Consider the following 21,589-nt stretch of genomic DNA (forward strand, 5'->3'; position numbering starts at 1 on the left):
GTTAACAGTGAAAATTCCTATGGCAATAACGTAATAGAGGTTAACAATCATAGCACTGAATTGTCACACTTTAAAACTTTCATAACACATGACATCATTTATACAAACGGAAAAAATTCTTTGTAACAATTGGTGCTGAGAAGTTGGAAGTGGATATTCACAGATGTGGCCCACAACTTCATGAAAACACACCAAAAAAGCAATAAAAATACCAATGCAATCAATATGCTCTCTTGACTATTATTTAGCTTTTGAAATAAAGAACAAAATGTGGATTAAATTGTAATGGGATTTTTTTTACAGTATTCACATACTGCCTACGACATGAATCTAGTACCTGCACAGTTTATCAACAGAAGACTACAATATTCTAAACAGGCTGAATCAGACGATCAGACAGGTAAATCCCAGTTAACATCAGCAAAGCTATGTCAATTTATTCCAACTGAGCATTTGCTCTTTTAAGCCATAGTGGGAATCTGACAATTCAAAAACAGGATGAAATGATTAAAAGGTCTAGATATTCTGTTAAAAACACTGAAATTTTCCTTCAGTATGCAATCTTTCAAAATTAAGCACAGTCACAGCATTGATAGATCAATGCAAAACTATAAATGAAGACATGACCATTTCATAGCATTTATAACCACAGTAACTTCAACAGAGAGTAACAAACACCACTCACCTCCATCAGTTCAACCATAACACTTTTTGAATACCCCCATTACCTGTGGGTTTTTTTGAAGGAGCTTCCTAGCATTAGTACTTCAACCTTTAATGGCATACATGCCTCACCTTACTTCCATTTTTGGTAAGCTGGCTTGATTTCTTTTAAATGTGTTAGTAGACACTGGGAGGTGCTATAGTCTATAAAAAGAAGCTGATCAGACTCGTCCTTGGCCATTTTGATACCTTGGAATTTTGATATTTGTCTAACTAGAAGGTAATGTATTTCAAAACAGAAAAAAACCACCTGCTAAGAAGCAGCATATTTTCATTAATAACCCACGCTAATTTTATAAGTTTTTATTATGACCTTTAAATGTCAAGTGGGATGTGATATTTCAATCAGAAGCAACTGTTTACAGAAAAAAAAGTAAATAGAGAACTTTATGATTGTTAAAGACAGAAATTATTATAGAGGAACTTACATATTATCTAGAGCTGAAGATATTAGGGAAAAAAAAAATTAATCACTATCAACATCAAATTTTGAAAAGGTTGCATGTGAATCTGTGCTGAAGTCCCAGAGCTGCTCAGGTGCACTGGTGCCACGGTTCTGTGGGCTGTTTGTATGCACAGCTGTGAGCAACGTTGTGACAAATGTGAAGTTTTAGATGCTTGTCAGGTGTGTGGAAATGCTCACTACAAGAGCTTTCTGGCTTCTTGCATAACACATGCACAACATTGCAGTACGATGATAGATTTGCCCTTTGAGTGGTCTACATGAACTCTAAGGGTGGCAATGTTCAGGCTCTCTAGCTAGCCACTAAGCCGATGGATTTGGGAGAAAATGTGGATCTAGCTAAGTCAAGGGAAGAAGGTGGCGCAGAGTGGGGAATGGACTGATTCCATCCAGCGCTTGTGCGGCTTCTGCAGCAAAGACCTTGTGAAAACAAGAGTTGTACTCCCCGACAGAAACTCTGAAGTAAAATAAAAAGGATAACTGAATCCTAGAGTGTGCAGCCAGCACTAGTAAGTGGAAAGTGCAACTTTCACCAGCAAAAGCAACTTCAATTCCACCATGCTAATTTATTTCCTTTGGAATAGCCTATGCAGCTTAGGGACTGCACATAATGTGCAAGATGATACAAAGAAATCCAAGCAGTTCTTGAGGGCTTATTGGTGAGATTTTACAAGGATTTAGGGAACTAGCTGTGTGAAACCAGCACATGATTCAAATATCGAGACTTGCTTGTTATGGCCACCTTGCAACAGGAGGCAGATTTACGCTGTGGGAAAGGCCAGTACAAGATCTTTCCCAGCAGCTGTCCTTTATGTTTGCTTATGTAGGGAAACTGCACCAGAAAAGCCTTGAAGTCATCACAGCCACATCACTTTCCAATGCTACAGCAAAAAATTGTAATACTACCTTCACATAAGGACAGGGACAAATACCTGTGCCCAAAGTGAGATTCATCCCAACTGAATTCCCCACCCAGCACTGTTGCTTCTATTAGTGTAGCACCATCTTACCAATACCATGCTATAACATAGTACAAAAAGAAATCTCTGCCATGTGCTAAGCACATCTCTGACAACATATGAACTGCAAGTGTGACAAATACTTAAACAGTACTCTGCCTACGAGTGTTGTTACTAATCAAAAACTAAATCAAATACAACTTCAAGAGGCTATTTTCAAACTAACCGGTGGCAAAAAGCCATTCTTCCAATTAAAGTAAGCTCCATTCTTCTAACTGAACCTTTTACATTTGTTACTGAGCATGGAGATCCTGGTCAATATTTCCAACACAGACTGAAAATCCAAACCAAATAAAAAGGTACATAATTTCCAGGGCAAGCAACCTCTCCTTTAGAGTACTCTAAAACACTGCATACAAGTCAGAAAAAAGAAAGGAACTTTCTTATACCTTATGTCCAAATTACGATTCCAAAAAGACCATTCATCCACTCAGGAAACAAATACTACCACCTACCTCATTCAGGTAAGAGACAACATGAGAAACGTGGAGAAAACCACAGTGGGAAACACATGGAGAGCCTCTTCCCCGTAAGGAACCCTCCTTTCTCGCTGCTGGCCAGCTACAAGGGGCTGGTGGTGCCCTCCTTCCTCCCACTTACTAATGTAATCAACCACACAGGTGTTGGGAGCCTCCTGCTCTCTCTCACACCCTGCCACCCCTGCAGTACTGGTACTACGTTGCAGAGTGCCGAGCATTCTGTCTGAGCATCTGTTTCAGCAGTCAGGAAGGAAATCTTATTGAGGCTGTAAAAGACAAACAGTCTGGCATGTTTTCCTACCTTACTAACAGGGTAACAGCCATACGTTTGGGTGAATTGGTATTGGAGTTTGTAGTTAATATTTATTAGTTCAGAGGAAACCAAATGTTACATGAATTTTGGGAGTAGCCTTAGAAGAGTCTCCTCAAATTATAAAGTAAACGGCAAGAGTCCTAGGCTACTTATACTTGTTCCTTTAAATGTCTCTTAAGTAGAGCAATGAAAATAATACAGCTATTAATAAAACCATTCATTTAAATTATTACACACCAATTTCAATCAGAATGTTCAAATTAGCAAACTGGTGCTCAGGCTACTTGATTATAAATACCAAACTAAAATTAGTTAATATGCCTTCATTTCTGACTGCATCTTTGTGTGACTTGGGAAATTCAGTCTATATTACTGAACATAACTGTCATGCAAGAAAATTAAAGAAAAAAAAAAGATTACCACATCTTTCTAGGAAACTGTTACCACATTTTTCAAGGAAATCATGCTCTGTTAATTTTTTTAGCCAAGTAATCCAGTGTTTTGAATTTGAATTCATCTATTTTAATCATATTGTTCTAGGACACGCTCTGAATTTCATGAGAATTTCTGAAATGGCATTTTCATCCAGAAGGAACATTGGAAACAAAACCTATCTATAACAAAATCATAAAACTAGCATTAGACCAAACTAGACCAAAAGCAGAATTTTTCAGGTGATTCATAACATATGAGTCATAAACCCACTAATTTAGTGGAGAACAGCCTAGCTCTGATCCAACCAGATTAATAAGAGAATGCAGTGAGTTCCAATGGCTATATAATTTAAGCAGAAAATGATCTAGTGATAGAAGATATATTTATCATAATTATTGTGAGAAATTATTGGAGAAATTATTCAGAACTGTTTAACATTTGGAATGCAATAAATACCTACCTTTGCCAAAATAAGACTAAATACTAATCCCACTTTTTCTTCTTATATAACAAAATATTTCATAAACACGAGTAGGTATTCTGTACATTGTCCTTTTCAGACAGGATCTGTAGACATCCCAGAGACAATTTTCTAAAAGTGCTGACAAGTACTCAAGGGACATTTCAAGTTACATTTCAAAAAGCAATACTTAAGCCTAAACCCCATAGCATATATATGGTACTTACATTTCTAAATCACTTCAGATGGTATTTTCAAAAATCTGCAAGTAGCCACTGTTACGCAACTGTGTGAGACCAAATAAATAATAGAACCCATATTTCCTGACTTTCTCCTAATCACTTGCAAGTGATCATCTTGTATCCATAAGATAAACAATTTTTTCTCCTGCTAGGGCTAAATTAAAATGTATGACTGCCATTACAAAAATCTTTTTTCCCTTTCTCCCTTTTCACATTAGCTGTTCACTTTTTTCTGTCTGTGATACCATTTTGTTCAGGGTATCCTTATCCATATATGAGAATATTTGACAAACGTTAGTTTTGTACAAATTGCACATGAAAGTAATCATGCTTATTTCCTCAAACAATTACCTACGTGAATTCCGAAGCTAGAATGTGTCCTAACCCCACTGTAGGTGATGCAGAAAAATGCAGGGTATTTCTGCCTGTATACAGCGCTGTAAATATTGAAGATTTTGGATCACGACTTCTTATATTGTCTTCTCGTTCATACTTCAACGATGCAGTTATGGGTACTTTCAGTTGAACTCAGCTTAGCAAAGTAGAATTGCTAGTTATAGCTCCTGTTTCATGAGTTTGCTCTTTTCTGACTCCAGACCCATCACAGCAGGATGGTTTCTTTCTTTGTTTTCCTCTTAACAGCTATCTGGCAGCTGCATCCCAAACTAGCCTCTGTTAGTGGATCCCTAAAGAATTATATATATATCGCCTACTGTAATCACGTGCTGCAATTTACCTCACAGGTGGTATTGTACAAAAAAGTCTGATTTGAGCCCTGTCAGACTGTGCCATATTTATTTCATTAACATAGAATGAAATAAATGAATAGAATATACATGAAAAAGTATTTCCTTCTCTGTGTGCATGGTATTCAATTGAAATACATTCTCAACAACACATGAGAAAGTAATCACTGAGAAGTACCCCAGTAGCTCTCTTTTCAACATACAGTCAAAATGTGGCTGTTCTATTCATATTGACTTACTGATGAACTATAGAGAACTATCATTAATAGTCTAAATAGTTGCTGTTGGAAGTAAAAATATTGCACAGCTGTGGAGGAGTTAAGTTACTGACTAGTGGAAAAGCTCTCTAACCCTGTGATTCATTAGGAAAAGTTTGCTCAAGAGTTGAAAGACCCATATTAGGAAAGAGACAAATATATGCCGTTTGTAAAAGCCTGGCTCTACTGAAATCAGTAAGAGTTTTGTTACTGATGCCTATCAATGGTTTGAGGAGTTAATTTTAAAAGATGCCGAATAATAACTATTGCTTCTGCAAATCCATGTGCTTTTACTTTAAGATACGGTTTCATAACCTTGGTAATACAGACTGGGCATAGAGAAAAATGAAATTCCTGTTCCACCATTAATCTCTTCCTGACTTTCAAGTCAGAATGACTTAGCTGTATCTTCCCAACATCTATCCAGGAGTAATGTTGCTATCTCTATTTATTCTACTCAAGATACGGGCTTAAGAGCACAATACACCAGAATATACCCAATTTAGGATATTCAACTTGAAAAATAGTTAGCTATTACTTTTCAAATATATGTGCAGATTTATATTTCTGTATGAAAGATATAAATGGAAGGTTTTTGGAGCTATATTAAAACCACAGATCCACGTTTCTATACAGAGTAGAAACTGATTGCATTATTTATACTGAATATATATTTTATAGTAGAAATATAATCTATTTTTGTAAAATTTTTTCTACCATACAACGTTTGCATTCACATATGAATCAAGAATACATTGATAGTCATGGAGGAATTAAGGTGGCACAAAAAGACCAAGTTAAGAACAGCAGAAGCACTTTGTTTTGTTTTGTGTGGTAAAACCCGATAAAAATAGTCTTCTCAGTCAACTTCAGTACTTTTTCTCTAGCTCCTTGTTGCAATACAGCTGAAGTCACAAATATTTTACGCAAAGAAAGAGAAGGTTTCTTCACCACTTTAAGTGCTTGGAATAGCCATAATTGTTTCAGTCAGAGCAAAAAGCATAGCAAATTCTTTACCAAGAACAGGTTTTTTGTATATATTTTAGAACATACCACTATGGGTACAGCCAAGCTCTGCGCTCTTGGAACTTCATGGTCTTCAAGGCAGTTCTAAAATTTCCTGCTGAGTTGAATGTTACACAGAAACTTTTCTTTTGCTTTTATGTTACAAACACCGGGAGAGAACAGTACCATAAGGAGTAGAAATGATCATAAATACAACGCAGAATCAAAAAAGGCCCGCAAACTGAGTCAGCCAACACAAAATCACACAAGATTAATGCAAATCCTCCACAAAATAAAAATGTAAGAGCTGCAAACCCTTTATTTGCACATACAGCTTCTGCTACCCAGCCTATAGTCTAATATTAAAACCCCACTAACCTTTATCGGAGTCTTCTAGCTCTATGAACCTGTGGAAGAAATCTCTACCATGTTACTCCGCTTCCTTACAGAGAACATTTTACTCTTCCCTGCTTGAACAAGGTCCTTGTTTAAGCCCATTAGGTGAATTGCATGTTTTCAAACATCTACAAATCATAGACCAGCTGTTTTCCAGATTTTAAAGGGGTCCATATATTCTGCTACAGATTGCTTATGCATTACTTCTATGGAGCTCATCAAAACTTCATGACACCAATACATATAAAAGCAAAATAAGAATTATGCGGATTGTGGCAGCGAAACTGAAAAGTGAAGCATTCCCAAAGGCCTCTGTCTGAAGATGTTATCAAATGCCTGAGTGGTATGAAATCTTCCATTTGTCTCAAGATCAAGAGAAAAGTATGTCTTTATGCTTATGCCAGTGCACTGCACTGTAGTCTATCAAACAAGTTGTTCGATTATTGTCAGAGATGGAAATTTGGAATTCTGCCAATATAATAATACGGCTGCCAGGATGGATCTGAATTTAAGATATTAAATCCTTTAACAAACTGGTCACAGATAACTTTATTATAAACAGTCACCATATAGTGATATAGTAGTACCTGCGTGCTCTGAGAGCCAAGAAAACTAACTACTGCAGTTTACGGGCACAGGAGAGCTCGCATCCCGCCTTACGCAGTTCAGGGCCACAAGAAGCTTTCCTTAGTTGGTAAAGAAAATGAAGTAGATTCTATCACATTTTAAATACTTTCCTCTGGTTAATTGAGAGACAACTGTTATGGCATACCGATTTTACTAACGTTTTTAAATTTAACTTAATTGTTTTAGGGCAATTTCTGTCAAAACGTTTAAAGAATCTTTTTAAGAGACTTGGTCTTCTGAGTCACTAAGGCCTAGGTTTTTAAGAATGTTTCAGTAACTAAAGGTGGAGTTAAGCAGCGATAGATATATATGAAAAACCTCCTTTTAAACTAGCCTGTAGGTGGGGTTATTGGTGATAATGCAAAGGAGCAGTGGATAACAACCCAAGGCAGCTTTCTAACTTCATAGTTTCCCTTTCATATGTCCCCCTTATATATCTTTTCATATAATTTGGCTAATCCTATGCTCTGTTAGTGTTCCGTACGGTTATCTTTATTCCATGACTTTTTACATTTTAGCTCTGACTGATAACTTCTCTTCAGAAGATAACATCATACTATTCTATCACAACACACTGGAATGTGTGCAGCCCTTAGTCCTAGAGTCCTTCTTTCTGCTTTTAGGGTACAAGTAACTTTCACTAAAAAGCTAGGACACTATTTCGATGTAACACTTGAGAACAGCAAAGCACAGGAAGGCTGTGGACTCTAGAAAATATCTACATGACACTGGTCGCAATAGTTTTCTCACCGACTTCCTGATATTATGCACATGGGCAAAACTAAGTGTGTGCAAGAATATTTGTGTCATCAAACTCAAAACCATTAACACCTGATTTTCTCTACATCCTAGCATTTGAAGTCAAAACTGAAAAAAAACCCCAATTTTCAAACTGGATAATTCAGCTGAATTTAAAAAGGCAGATTAAAAATCACACAAATAAATACAAAATACAAGAGAAATTTGGCCACAGCTCCTGTAGTATATTTGTTCTGGTAATAGCAATTGGTCCTGAATCAGAGGAACAGTTTTCTCCACTGCTGCTGCTCCTGCTGTTTTTCTCAGTTCTGATATGGAATTGTAAAGCTACAAGGGAACTAAAGATTAACTGGATGACAGTAACACATTTTTAAATATCTGATCATGTAAACAAAGAGAGAGGTTCCGAAGTGCTGTCTGTGTGTAATGGCAAATACTCTACTGATTTCCCTAAAGTCAGGCTTTCATCTTAGACAAAATTTTTAGACTGGTAAAACCAGCGTGTAAGTAGAAGTAAATTAATGACATTAGGCAAAAATTAAGACAAGGAATTATTAAGCTATTTGAAAAAAAAAAACCACCAAACCACAACATTGTTGGATAATTGACACACATTTTGATCCATATACTGACCAGACAGGAGAAACATCAGGTACAAAAATCCTAATTTATTTATCAGAATTGCATTAAATGATTAGATTGGTTTTGATTTTGAGGGTTTTTTAATTTTCTCCTTCTATTAGTTTATATTTCAGTGTTTGGTCTAATATAGGTTTTGAAAGTTCCACTAAATCTAAATTATTTGTCGGCAGCAAACCAGAACAATTTGAGAGACCATATCATATAAATATATGTCCAGTAGTGTTTTGAAGGCAGAAAGAGTGAGCCAGATGGTTTCTATCAATTCCCACTCTGTGGTGCAGCAAGGGGTTAGTATGATTTTCTTAGCAGCTTCTTGCATTTTGTACCTTGAAAGGAATTACGTACTGCCTGCTTGTGTTCTTGTAGACACTGTAATTGGTATATTTACATGTCTGGCTTCAGCTGTTCCTGCATCAAGTAGCAGATCTGATCTGGAAATTGAACTAAAACGTATTCAGTTGGGCAGTGCTTGCCCTACATTTAACATAACTACCTAGAGTGGGAAAAGCTGTCTCTCTCTTGCAATAGGGACTGATTGCGGTGTTTACGAATTAAGTGCTCTCTTAACCATGTGAAACAAAATTTTACTGTCCAAAATTTCAAACCATTTAAAATTATTTGCTCCTATGCCAGAGGCCCCTAAGTATACATTCAAGCTCTGGAATACTGCAGCCACCTTCTTTCTTATGCGTCCACTTTCTGAATTTTACTTATTTTAAATAATTCAGTTATTAGCTACATCTGGGAACATTTTCACTATTAAAAATGCATTTTACTTTATATTTAAACTGATAATACAGTTTTCAGCACCAAGAATGTCATTATGATAATTCTATGATTAGAATCTAATCTAATAATAGCTTTTAGTAATGTTTGTCAACAATGTATAATTCTAAATTATCCTGAAAGAACAGGAAGGCAGTTCTTAGATTCAGTTTGTCCCCAGAATACGGCTCTGCTATTCCTTCTGTCAAGCCTGTTTCAGGGACTAGAAAAGCTGCCACAGGAACAGCTGGAGACAGTACAATACGCAGAACAAAACAGCTAGACCTTGAGGGTGAGGGAATACTTCACAGAAAAAAAGAACAGGTTCTGTCTTGGATGTATTTTTGCCCCCTTCAACGGAATAAGTCCAGCACACAGTGCCGTGTTATATTTATGCCACCTTTGCAACTGCCCGCAGCCAGCTTATACAGGTGATAAGCCATAACAGCACATGAAATGCACTTGGAATTAAAGTTCTTCAGAACACAAGTCAGACAATGAATCATTCGATTTCTTATACACAGAAAAGGTATGTGAATATGCACTCCTGTTTTCCTTAGAAAAACAGAAGAAAAAGTCTTCCACAGAAATGACATGACTAATTTTATGTCAACTATGATCACTAATTCTACCCAGGAAGGGGGAAGGAAATTTAATCAGCAAAGATGCTGGGGCAAGACACCAAACCACTGGCTCTTTACTAGACGAAAACACAAAATAGCATAGTAACAAATATCAAAGAACAAATTAATATAATAATTGTTCTTCATATTATATATTAATATATTTAAAGACTTTTGCATTACGGAAGAATTTGGAGAGACAGGAGGCTCTGTGGAATTTTCCAGGTTTCAGATAATCAAAATAGCTGTAGGCACCTAAACTCTAAATTTGGGAAGTTTTGCACCACTAAATGGATGTATCTCATTTTGCTGTGAAGAGATTAATTAGCAGTGGTTTACATTTACTTTTGCTATTTTGAAGCTAGATTTTAAAAGTCTGCAAAGCTTGAAAAGATCATTTATTCTACTGAAATTGGCACAAAAGATTTAAACACTAGAAATATCCTTCATCTGAGCTGTAGGGAAAGCATTTGTTGTACAAGTTTAGCTCTAAACTATTAAATCATTAATTTTCTTACTGCTTGGAAACAATTATATTTTGTAAACAGTCATTCCACCCTTTTTTTTCCATTTTTAATAACAGTAAATTATTAATGCTGTAATAAGAGAGTACTTTTTCAGACTGAGGATTAAGACTTGGATTTTACATGACACTATTAATTCTAAAAAATAATGTTATTTTTCATTATAACCATATGTTTAGCTCCAAGGCAATTTTTATTGGAGGGAAATGTAATTTCCTGCAAAAATGAGAAATGACTACGTGCTGTATAAGGGGCTGATGAAAAAAATATTTATATGAAATGCACAGTGGAGATCAGCAAAGTGAAGGGTTCTAATAACTTTAATGACAAATTCACAAGTGAATGACTGCCTGGGGCAGCGTGTTATTCAGTCGTTACTATATACTGCTATTCACAAGTCAGACCTCTAAATTGAAAAGTTCCATAGTTTTACAATCTACTTCAGTGAAAAATGGCACCCCCTTTTGGTTGTGAAGATCAAATCAAGAGAAATATTGGAAAGACAGTGGTCCAAAGCGCTGATGTTCCAAAGAGACGTACACAGAAGGAGAGAAGGCAATTTAGAATCAGAATATCCTAGACCAATTTTTACTACGCTACCATTTTCAATGAAGAATGAAGCATTTGATTTAGAAACCTATCTAACTCACCAACATTAGCAGAGAGTTAATAGAAAAACTGAGGCCAAACAGGTTGTACAATAAGGAAAAATACTCAGAAATTCTAAGCTATTTCTCTTCAGCAATAATTCATTGCAATATGGTCACTGAAATCCTCGCTACAGTAATTAGCGGAGGTAAGCTTTACTGAGCATTGTAAACTGATGAGCACTGCTTTACATTTATTCACTTTGAAAAATAACTAGAAAAGGTATTATGGCTTTTAATATTTCCTGCTGCAGATCAAATGTGGTAAGTTTGCAAGTAAAAAGGAAGGAGTATTTCCTAAACATCAATCTGGAAGTTCAAACCAGACTCTTCTTTTCATGCTGTGGTACCAGTAATGCATATTCAGAAGGCCAGATTATACATTTGATGACGCATGTAAAACTGCGTAAGTACTTTGAACAATGCAGACTTAAGAGTGGAACTCAGCTTACTCCTTCCCTTTCTGTCATAAAGGTAAACACCCACAAGTTCAAGTACACATGCAAAGAGCAGATCTTGTAAGTAAAGTAACAGCCTTTCTACACAGTCATTTTAGTCCCCTGTTGTATCTTCTCTCTTCTGTTTGGTTCTCATCTTGCATTTTGTATACTACCTTCACCGAGTTATCAAGTTAGCAGTTTCTTTCAGAAACCTTGACACAGCTCAAATTCCGTAACTAACTTCTCTGTCAACTGTTGAATACCACCAGGACAATGGTTTATTATAAAGTTGTTGTATCTAGCAAAGCATGTATTAATCAGTTTGTAGGACTGGCAAACAGTGGAGAAATTTATTCCTTAATTTTTTAAGGAATCTTTAAAATGATCAATAAATGAAAATCCACCGAAGTACAAAAAATACTTTGATGGTCTTCTGTTTAGCAATTAGTTGATTTTTTTTAATACAGTATGCCTACTGTTTTTGTGCCCAATGAATTGCAAAAAGTTAAACATCAGCTACTTATGCTTAATCAAACATGTTCTGCCCCCAGACTAAATCTTACAAGCAAATTCTGCTATTTGAGGATGCTTGAACAATATGCTGCATCAAGTTCTCAAGGAATATCTATCGTTAATCATGTTCCCTCAGACAACTACAACTTTTCCTGCTTAGAAATTACAGACGGGACAAAACCAGGAGTTTTGAGTGCTTTGAATATTTGTCCATGATATCCAGATGTCTGGCACCTCACTGAAGCAGTAGCTTCAACTGCTCCACTGAAAATCCTTGACAGATCCATTGTTTATGTGCAGATCACTTTTACAGTCATATTCATATCGAGTGCTTCAGATAGTCTACACATGCACAGCGAACACACTCATGGATACAGCACAAAGCCTCTAAATAAAAGCTTTTTTAGCCTTTCATATTGGTCCATGCCATAAATAATAACATATTTTACATGTGTTTATGCCATAAATCCAAATTCTGAGTATCACAAGGAGAAGCTGTTATATGACAGTTAAGAAAAGAAAGTGATAGTGACTGTATGTACCAGCTTGTTTTCTGTTACCATAATTGATTGTTTATTAAAATCATATCCATAGACAGAAAATTCCTGGGGTGGAGACAATCTCACCTCTGCTTTGAAAACCATTATAACATATACTTGTATATCTATTTCTAGTTACAAAGGTTATGAACATAAGTTTTAGGAGGTACCATCTGGGAAACTCTGTCACTTGCTTGCTAAGGAAAGTACAAAATACAAATACGAATGCAAATTCTACTTTCTATCAATTGTAATTTAATAATGGGGAAGGGTAAAAAAAGAATTAAATCATATTACAATATCTCTGAAATTAATACCTTTATTTGCAGTAAATTTTTTACTATTAGATTTTATATTTGAGAATGAGCACACTAATTGATCTACCTAAAAATGAACTTTACGACGCATCCATTTAAAAATATCATTAAGAATCAAAATAACTTTAGCACAAACAAATACTTCACAATATACACACTATTTTTTTCAAAGAGGTAGAAAGGGGTAATGTTTCCTGAAACCAATGACTTACAAAACTATCCAAAGAAAGTATTCATTTACTGTCAGAAAACAAATACTGATAGACTCCTCTGGAAAAACATTTCAAGTGTAATAAGCCAGCTAATGAATGTATTTACTCTGCTGGCTCACCAAGTGCACGCACGTGCTAATAACACCATGAAAGTTTTCCACAACACTGTACGATGGACCATCGTGATTTGTATTTTCTTGCTTTAAGAGGCACAAACATTAACTTATTAAATCCCAGAACAAAAGAACAAATTACATTAAATACCATTAAACGCTGTCTTGTAAGCAATGACGAGAGCATTTTTCTTGGCCTTGAGTCATCTGCAAAGGTCACTTGAATTCATAAATACGTGCTCCAAATTTAATAAATTAGAAACACAAGTTAGTGAAATTTAGAAGTTTCTTTTTGTTTTGACTTATTCTCCACCCAAGCCTTTTCTGCCCCCTCTTTCCCTATTTGAGATTCCTCATATTTTGCCTTAAGACAATTCTGCCTAGGAAAGGGTGTTTCACGAACACGTTCCTCACAAGTGCTTAACTGTCAGTGCCAGCCTCCCTACCCCGAAAAATCAGCAACAGACTGTTTTTTCAAACTTCAGTGCACAGAGGGGCCACAAGAAATAAAGTAGTGTAATATCACACAAAATTTGGTATTGTAAAGCATTTAGAATATTTTAAAAATCAGCATTAGATATATTATGTTAGCTATTTTTTTTAAATGAAATAATAAGAATGTAGAATAACGACTAGCTTCTGGACATTTGCTTTTGCTTTTCTTTCCTTAAAAACCATACTTTTCCTTTTCTTGTTCTTCCCTTCTTTCCAGCACTTAGAAGACTACAGAAGTCTTCTTAGCAGTTTCCATCTTACCCTTAAACATTTTCTCATAACATATGTACCTGACAGAACAGAAAAATACTGGGATGAAATTGCTGTCGGCCTTGCTGAAAAATGTAATGGATGCCAAAATTTATCTTTCAATTAATGACTACAGAACCTCTGATACTAGTAAATCGAGGAGCAGTGACTAGAAACATTATGCGATAAATATTGAGGGGCTATCAGCAACATATGAAATGTTTGGAAAAAGAGCCAGCTGATGAGGGACTGAACACAATGTGTACTTTAAAACCTCTTCCGAAATCTTCCTGAACAATCTTATCACCCAACATATTGGGGCAGTTCCCTAGCGTGTGAAAAAAGATCTAGCTCGGCGGTTCTGCTCTCTCTTCTCTTCCGAAGACCCATTGGACTGGTTACCACCTGCTGGATCTTCAGTCATGCGCCGCACTTACTGGTTTCCTTACAGCTCTCAGAAGCAAGAATTGCAATTGCTCTTTCAGCCTCTTGGCTGCGAAATGATTAAAGGCAAAATGCCCCGATTTTGCTAAATCACAAGGCTCTCGCTACTTTGTTATAGATAGGATATTATTTGAGGATATTATAGGCAAAGACAAAGAAACTCTGCCTATTCAGCTATGGCTGCATACAGTTAGACATCAGTTTAATATAAACTGTAAACAGACTGTGTAGCAATAAAAGCAAAGATTTGTTAAAACAAATAAAATGTCACAGTATTGTTGTGCTGTAAAAGCAAAAAAAGTTTAACAAATAAAAAGAAAATGAAAATGTTAATGTGAAAATATTAATTAAATCAGAAAAAGATTTTTTTTTAATTTAATCACCTAATATCAGGTGATTAAAACCAAAATTATCAAATACCACTTGCCAGGAAAGAATTCTCTCACATGAGAATGCTCAATTTTGTATCAATGATGTAGCTAAATGCCAACTTTTCTACATAAATTTCCAGCCCGAGCTACTGTCCTGTCTTCCAGGCCACAGTCATGGAATAAGTCCAGACACAAAAGTGTCTACTTGTAAGGTACTGAGCAACTGTCATTCTAGACCAGAATGCCAGGAAACTCACCTCATTTATTATGTAAACTGTCTCCAAAAACCGATACATATTTCACCCACTAAAACTGTTGTGTCAACCTAAAGGGTTGTTTTGTTTCTTTAGGTTTTTTCTACTGGATTTTATATCAACTGTCTGTTATTTAATTTGCACCAAGTGGTTAAAAAGACTGCTGCCAGCATCCATAGTCATCTTCTTCTAAAGAGAAACTATCGCCCATCTCAGCTGAGTGTCTTTTACATACACCGGACAGAATTTCAGCTCTGTAGGAAACTTCATTCAATACAGGAATTTTAAGCTACATTTGATACACTGACCATGCAACCATATAAAATTGTTTGGAATTTCATGCTGATTTTACTAGAAATCACAGTTGTTTTCAATTTTGTATGCCCATTTTCAGTTTTTTTTCTCTTTCTGGCTTTAATCTGATTTCTTTCTCAGTTACTTTGTGGTATATTCAAGTCTTCTCTTAAACAACTTCTGAACTTTTATGTGGATGCTTTAGATAAAGTAACTGAAAAACACAGTTTACGTTTTCATTTTTAAACCAATGATATTTAAGACCTTGTTGAAGTTTGGCCTTCTGAACTTCTCATTATCGGCATCTTATCAATTTAAGCATGTCTTTAAAGTAATTTTGGTTATTAGAGTATTAAAAGAGTATTTAAATGAAACAATCTACATGTAAGAATTTTCTCTTTCCCATCCTAGCTTGGTGACTTTTTCCTTTTCATGAATAGAGATTGAAAGGATTAGAACTTTTTACTTCAAAAGGAAGCACGTAAGAATGGACTTGCTAATATAAGACAAGAAATAGTATACTATTAGACTGAGGAGAAGAGGCTTTCCTTAGTAGAATTTTTGACTGTAGATTTTAGTTCTTTATCATTTCTCTGAAGTATCTGGTGCTACATAAACTAACACTTAGAAACTGGCACAGACAAACCTCACGTGTGCCTGTTCAGCATTTTTCTCTATTTCTGTGTGGGTTTTTTCTGAAAAGATTTTAGCTTGCTATACCTCTCCCGCCTCACTGAAGGAGCTACCTTAGGAACAAAATCCTGGCTCTACTGAGTTAGCTGAGGTCTTACTATAGTCTTACTAGACACTTACTAAAGTGTCCTCCACTTTAATGAGGACAGAATTTTTGCCTTTATGTATAAAATGGCCTACAAACATAACACAGCATAGTAGGTTAACTTCTATTACCATTTTTCTGTGGATATAGAGATTTACCTCCTTCCGGTGAATCAGCTAACAAGAACTAGCATGGACACTGAAGCTCAGCTACACTTAGGTTCACAGTAGAGGAGCAATGAAACTAATACATTTTAATTCAGTTCATGTCTTAAGGCAGTCAAAAGTGGTATACTAGAAAAGACACTCTTTACTTTGGTGAGTTTTCCTTAACTCAGGTTACCATCCTTATAAAGCTAACCTTTAGAGTATATTACTGTTTTGTTGTTGATTTTAATACTGTCAATTACTTAGAAGCAAAGCTATTCCTGCGTTTATAGAAAAATGAGATTATTGGGTTACTTTCCAGTACACCAAATGTTGTTCCTGGCTAGTCTTATTAAAGACATTGCAATGATGCAGAATTTCGAAACGAAAGAGAAGAGAAAAAATAAGAGTGTTTTTTTTTAAAAAAAACCCCTAACTAACGAAAAAGACCACATTCACGGACTTGGCTGAATGTAACAGTCACAACTGTATAACAAAGCATATACACTAAGAGCATAAGGACAACCGTATCAGCTCAGATCCAAATTTAATTTAGCCCAACATCCTGTTGGCAAGAATCGCCAGTAGCAGATGATTACAGAAAATATAGAAGACACAGGAAATATCTGCAGTTGGCCAAAATTCTGGCTGAACAGTTTTATTACCTCTTGACACCTACTGATGGATGAGGTTCTTATCCGCAATAACGCATCCTAGTGACTATTTATCATCACGTAATTTCTCTTACAGTGATTGACTACCAGGAACACATACAAAATAAAGACAGACCAATATAACTATAATGTCATATAGTGTAATATAATGTGATATCTTGACTTAATAGAGATACTGAAAGGAAATTAAACAAAGAGGGGAAAATACAACTTAATTTCTCTATTTTATGGATTTATGATTTCATTCTTTGGTATATCCTTTAGGTATTTCCTGCTTTGGTGCTATAATTATGATGTAATATAAAAGCTCATTTTTATATTTAAATATGTTATAAAATTATAATTGGAAAAGACAGTGATTTCCGCTATCCACATCTCTCAAACCTCCAAGTTTGTGTTGAGTGTTTATATATCAAGCTGAGTATTAAAAATATAGAAATATATTATATATAATATATAGAAATATATTATATATATATATAGTTTAGATGTTTTCACAGTGAGATTATGTTGTTTATAAGTGTTAAAGATTCCATTAACTAGTTCATGAAAGAACTCGTGCTTTGAGAATTATGCAGTGCATAATAGGTGTGCAGGAAAAAGCTGGTCACCTTTTAAATCTTGTATGTTCAGAAGCACCTTGTAAAACAGTTGAAATACTGAAATCTCTGTCTGTATTAAATTGAATATTATTCAGAAATCATTCTTCCGGGTCTGTGAGAGACCTCTGATATTGGATACTAAATTTAAGCATGTGATACAACTGCAGTGCTGACACTGATAAACTAATAAACTTTCAGTGTATGACTTCTCAACCTTAACAGTCTCCATAGTTTCTGTACATAAGGGAAGAAATTTTAAATTCATGTATGTACATGACATTTTGTAATTAACAAGTGAGTTCCATACAAAAGACTACATACTGAAAGATCATAAATCAAATTCTCAGCTAAAATCAGCTATCACAGTTCTAACTACACAGTAAAGTCTTACTTTTCCCAGTTTGCTAAAAATCGTGTTTCCATTTGCTATATAATTTATTTAATTTAAAGAAAAAAATATGCAATGAATTGCAGCAATACTACATTTCTGAAATGAACAGAAGAATTACTGAGGCACAGCTTCCAGAAGAAGAAAAGGGAGCCTACAGTATGCTGTCTTATTGCTTAAGGAACTTGTGCCATATGCCTTAAAACAGAGAGAGGAACTCAGTGATTAATCACTTGCACATCAAATACAAAAGTGCATGTGTGATGCTGCCTCAGAGACCTAAATCACATAAATGCTGTGCAGAAAAGGGAAAAAATTATGCTTTGTTTCTCCTTCGGGGATATGTTAACACACATCAGAACAGATGAGACATGATCTAGAACTGGGAACAGAAAAACGAGCACATGCAGTTTATGATAGGCCATTTAATTCTGAGACAGACATGTTCTGAGCAAAGAATCAAGAATACACAAGCTCTATTTCCACTGAACTCTCTGTGGTCTTTTTTTTTTTCGCTCTTTAACACTGCTAATAGTACAACATTTTTCATGTGACATAGTTATTGAAGAGTTCATGTGGTATTCCCTCACTAGGCTTTATGGAGAGATGCACAGACAGAGTATCTTTAGAAAAGTGCCATTCAAAGACCTAAAACATTCTTTGGATTTCATATCACCTCTGAGTCAGGGTGTCAAATGTTATTTATGTGAGAGCTAGCCCTAATTCTGGGGGTACATAATTGCTTAAAATTGTGAAAAGCACATAATAATATAGCAAATTGTACTGAATATGCGTAACAATTTATGAATCTCAAATTATCTGTCTAATTAAAATGCATTGCTTTTTATGCACAATGGGATGTTAACAAATAAAATTAAAAACCATGTAAAGATACAAATACAATAAATCTATCGCACGTAGTGCCCTTGTAAATTATAAGTAGACTATAACTTTGATAGACAACATTTTATTTTGCCATTCAGATTTCCTATATAGGAGGCTTATAAAGTATTTTTACATCCCAAATTTCTCTATACCAAATATACCAAATTCTATGTGGATAGTGTAAAGTTTCCACATGAAACACATTTATGTCTCAACTGAGAATAAAGTAGAAAAACAAGTACCCAAAACCAAAATAAAATAATTCCTACAAGTTAGTATGAATGTCACCATCTACTTCAGGGGAAAAAAAAAAGCTAAAAAATAATGTAAAAATTCTAATAATAATATTGCCTTGGACAAAAGGTTTTGGCATTTCCTTTCTAAAAGTAGTAGTATTTCTTACTACTGTAACTTCAGCCAACATCAGCTTACTCAAGGAAATCTCAATTCCTATTAGCATGACTTATTTTAAAAAGTCATTTTGAATCTTAATTCTGTATAAATAGAAAACTCAAGCATAGATTTAAAAAAACCCCTCTCCTTAAGTTAATGGCCAGCACAGGCAAAAGAACAAATGGATATAAGCTGTCGCTGAAAAAATGCAGATTGCAAATTACTACAGGGTCCCTAGCCATTAAAATAAATCAAACTCTGGAACAGCCTTCGGCGGAAACGCTGGGGGCAAAGAAATAACAACTCCAATTTAGTATTGGCAAAGTTTATGAAAAGAGAATTATCTGATGCAATTCCCAGGCTAGCAGAGCGCTGGACTTGATGACCCAGAGATCCCTTCCACTGTTATGTTCTTTGTTTGGCTAGATGCAGATGTTCATCTGTTTTTCAGCCTCACTGTGGTTTTTCTAAAGTGAAATTTAAATGAAAGTTAATAGAATTTTTGTAAGTTTCAGTTAGAAATTACCCTTTGTAAGAATTGTTGCTAGGCCTGCAGCAGAGTGGAACTTGTCAAAGAATTCTAAAAGCTTTACTTGGAATTGGCTTAGCATTATAGAGAAGTACAGAAGTATAAGTGCTCAGAGATGGATACCCAGCAGGGCACACACCATGAGAAGAGGTAACTGATCTACTGGTAGGGAAAATAGTAAGAAAAAAGTAAGCAATACAGGCTAGGACCGATACATCAGTAATATCAAGGAAGAAAGCAAAACAGAACAGTAAAGAAAGCAAGGGACATCAGGATATTATAAAAGTATAGGGAAGGAGAAATATCGTAGATATTCAATGTCTAAAATTATTATAATGTGTGGTGGCTGTGAAGAGTCAATAGAGACCTGAAAGAGAAAAAAAGGAAATGTTTTGTTCAAGAGGAAGGTCATCATTCAGGTGACAATCTAACAAAAGCCTCTCTCCCCCTCCCTCACTTGTCTCCCCCACGCTTAGCTATTGGAATTTGCCTAGAGTGGGCTGGCTTTGAAAGACCCCATTCTGGAGAACGAGTCACAGTACAGATGCTACTGCACACAGTTCTGTACGTGACTCAATAGGGAAGAAAACGGCGCAAACTCAGAAGTATAACTCTAAACTATTGCTTAAAACGACAACAATAATATTTAAGCTTGAAAACAACCTGATGTTCCTTAATAACTTGCACCATCCTCCTGCCTTTGCTCAGTTGTTGGGTTTTTTTATTAACATAAGAATATTTTTTTATGTTGCAGGTAACTTAAATGTATCATAGTGACTACAGAAAGCTACTGCAGATACACATCAGAGAGATGAAAATAAAGTAATTTATAGAAAGCAACTCTAAATGTTTTCTGGTTTTGAATAAATAAGTTCTCAGAGCAGCTTTTAATGATTTTCAAATACACGTATCTTTACAGCTCCGATCAGTCATAAAAGCATACAAAGGTCAAGCAAATACTTTATCTTATTTAAGACACTGTGGTCTGTTTTCTATCACTCACAAGTTCTAAGGTTTATACTCTTTCAAGGAGATGATACTGCTACACAAGTCTTCAAAATAAAGGCTTTACACAAATTCTGTGAACCTTGATGGCTATGTATATAATTCTTCCAAATGAAACCCTGAGCCTGATAAATTCTAAGATACGCTGATTCTCTGAAAATAGAAAAATTACTTATACTAACATCGCAACTTCAGTATATACTTAAAAATTATCACCGTACAATTTCTTAAGTGGCTGTGTGCAGACATGGTCACACACAGACGATTTTTAAAGTCTAGCCCTTTGTCCACATGAATAAATACGTAATTTTTCTGTTTTCTAAGAACGATCGCTGCAGATTTTCAATAAACACAGAAGTATTACAGAATATTAGTTCAACTAAACCTTCTAAGCTGACTGGAGAACAAACAACCATTTTACAGCCCTTACTGTGTGCCTTTGCAGGTATTCTAGAAATCCGAACAGTGGCAGTTGGAATAGTGGCAATCAAAGGAGTGGAAAGTGAATACTTTCTGGCAATGAACAAGTCAGGAAGACTCTATGGAAAGGTATGGATGCAAACTTCTCTTGTGTGTACAGTCATCACGTACAATCTTAAAGACACATATTTTTAGATGTCGCATCTGTGTAGTTTGTATAAAATAGATTCCTAACAAATTAAAATGTATCCTGTACTTATCCCATACATCCCATATTAGACTTTTACGTCCATTTAATAAATTCAGTGATTAGAGCTTATATACTTTTTAAAAATGTGGAATACTGAGGAGGAATAGACAAAGCTAAAATATTCAATACTCAGATTTCAGAAGTCCAATTTAA

The 21,589-nt window shown here is 35.3% G+C and overlaps 1 protein-coding gene and 1 long non-coding RNA gene across 2 annotated transcripts in view; one reads left to right on the forward strand and one right to left on the reverse strand.

Moving 5' to 3' along the window:
* LOC143164831 (uncharacterized) overlaps positions 1-21,589 on the reverse strand; it is a 120,712-nt gene that overhangs the window by 83,152 nt on the left and 15,971 nt on the right. The window lies entirely within an intron of this gene.
* FGF7 (fibroblast growth factor 7) overlaps positions 1-21,589 on the forward strand; it is a 28,926-nt gene that overhangs the window by 6,865 nt on the left and 472 nt on the right. The window contains exon 2 of the mRNA XM_076348689.1: positions 21,212-21,315. Within this exon, the coding sequence (XP_076204804.1) occupies positions 21,212-21,315 (104 nt within the window). The remainder of the gene's footprint in view (positions 1-21,211; positions 21,316-21,589) is intronic.

This window comes from Aptenodytes patagonicus, chromosome 10, assembly GCF_965638725.1.
Source record: "Aptenodytes patagonicus chromosome 10, bAptPat1.pri.cur, whole genome shotgun sequence".
Taxonomy (NCBI): domain Eukaryota; kingdom Metazoa; phylum Chordata; class Aves; order Sphenisciformes; family Spheniscidae; genus Aptenodytes; species Aptenodytes patagonicus.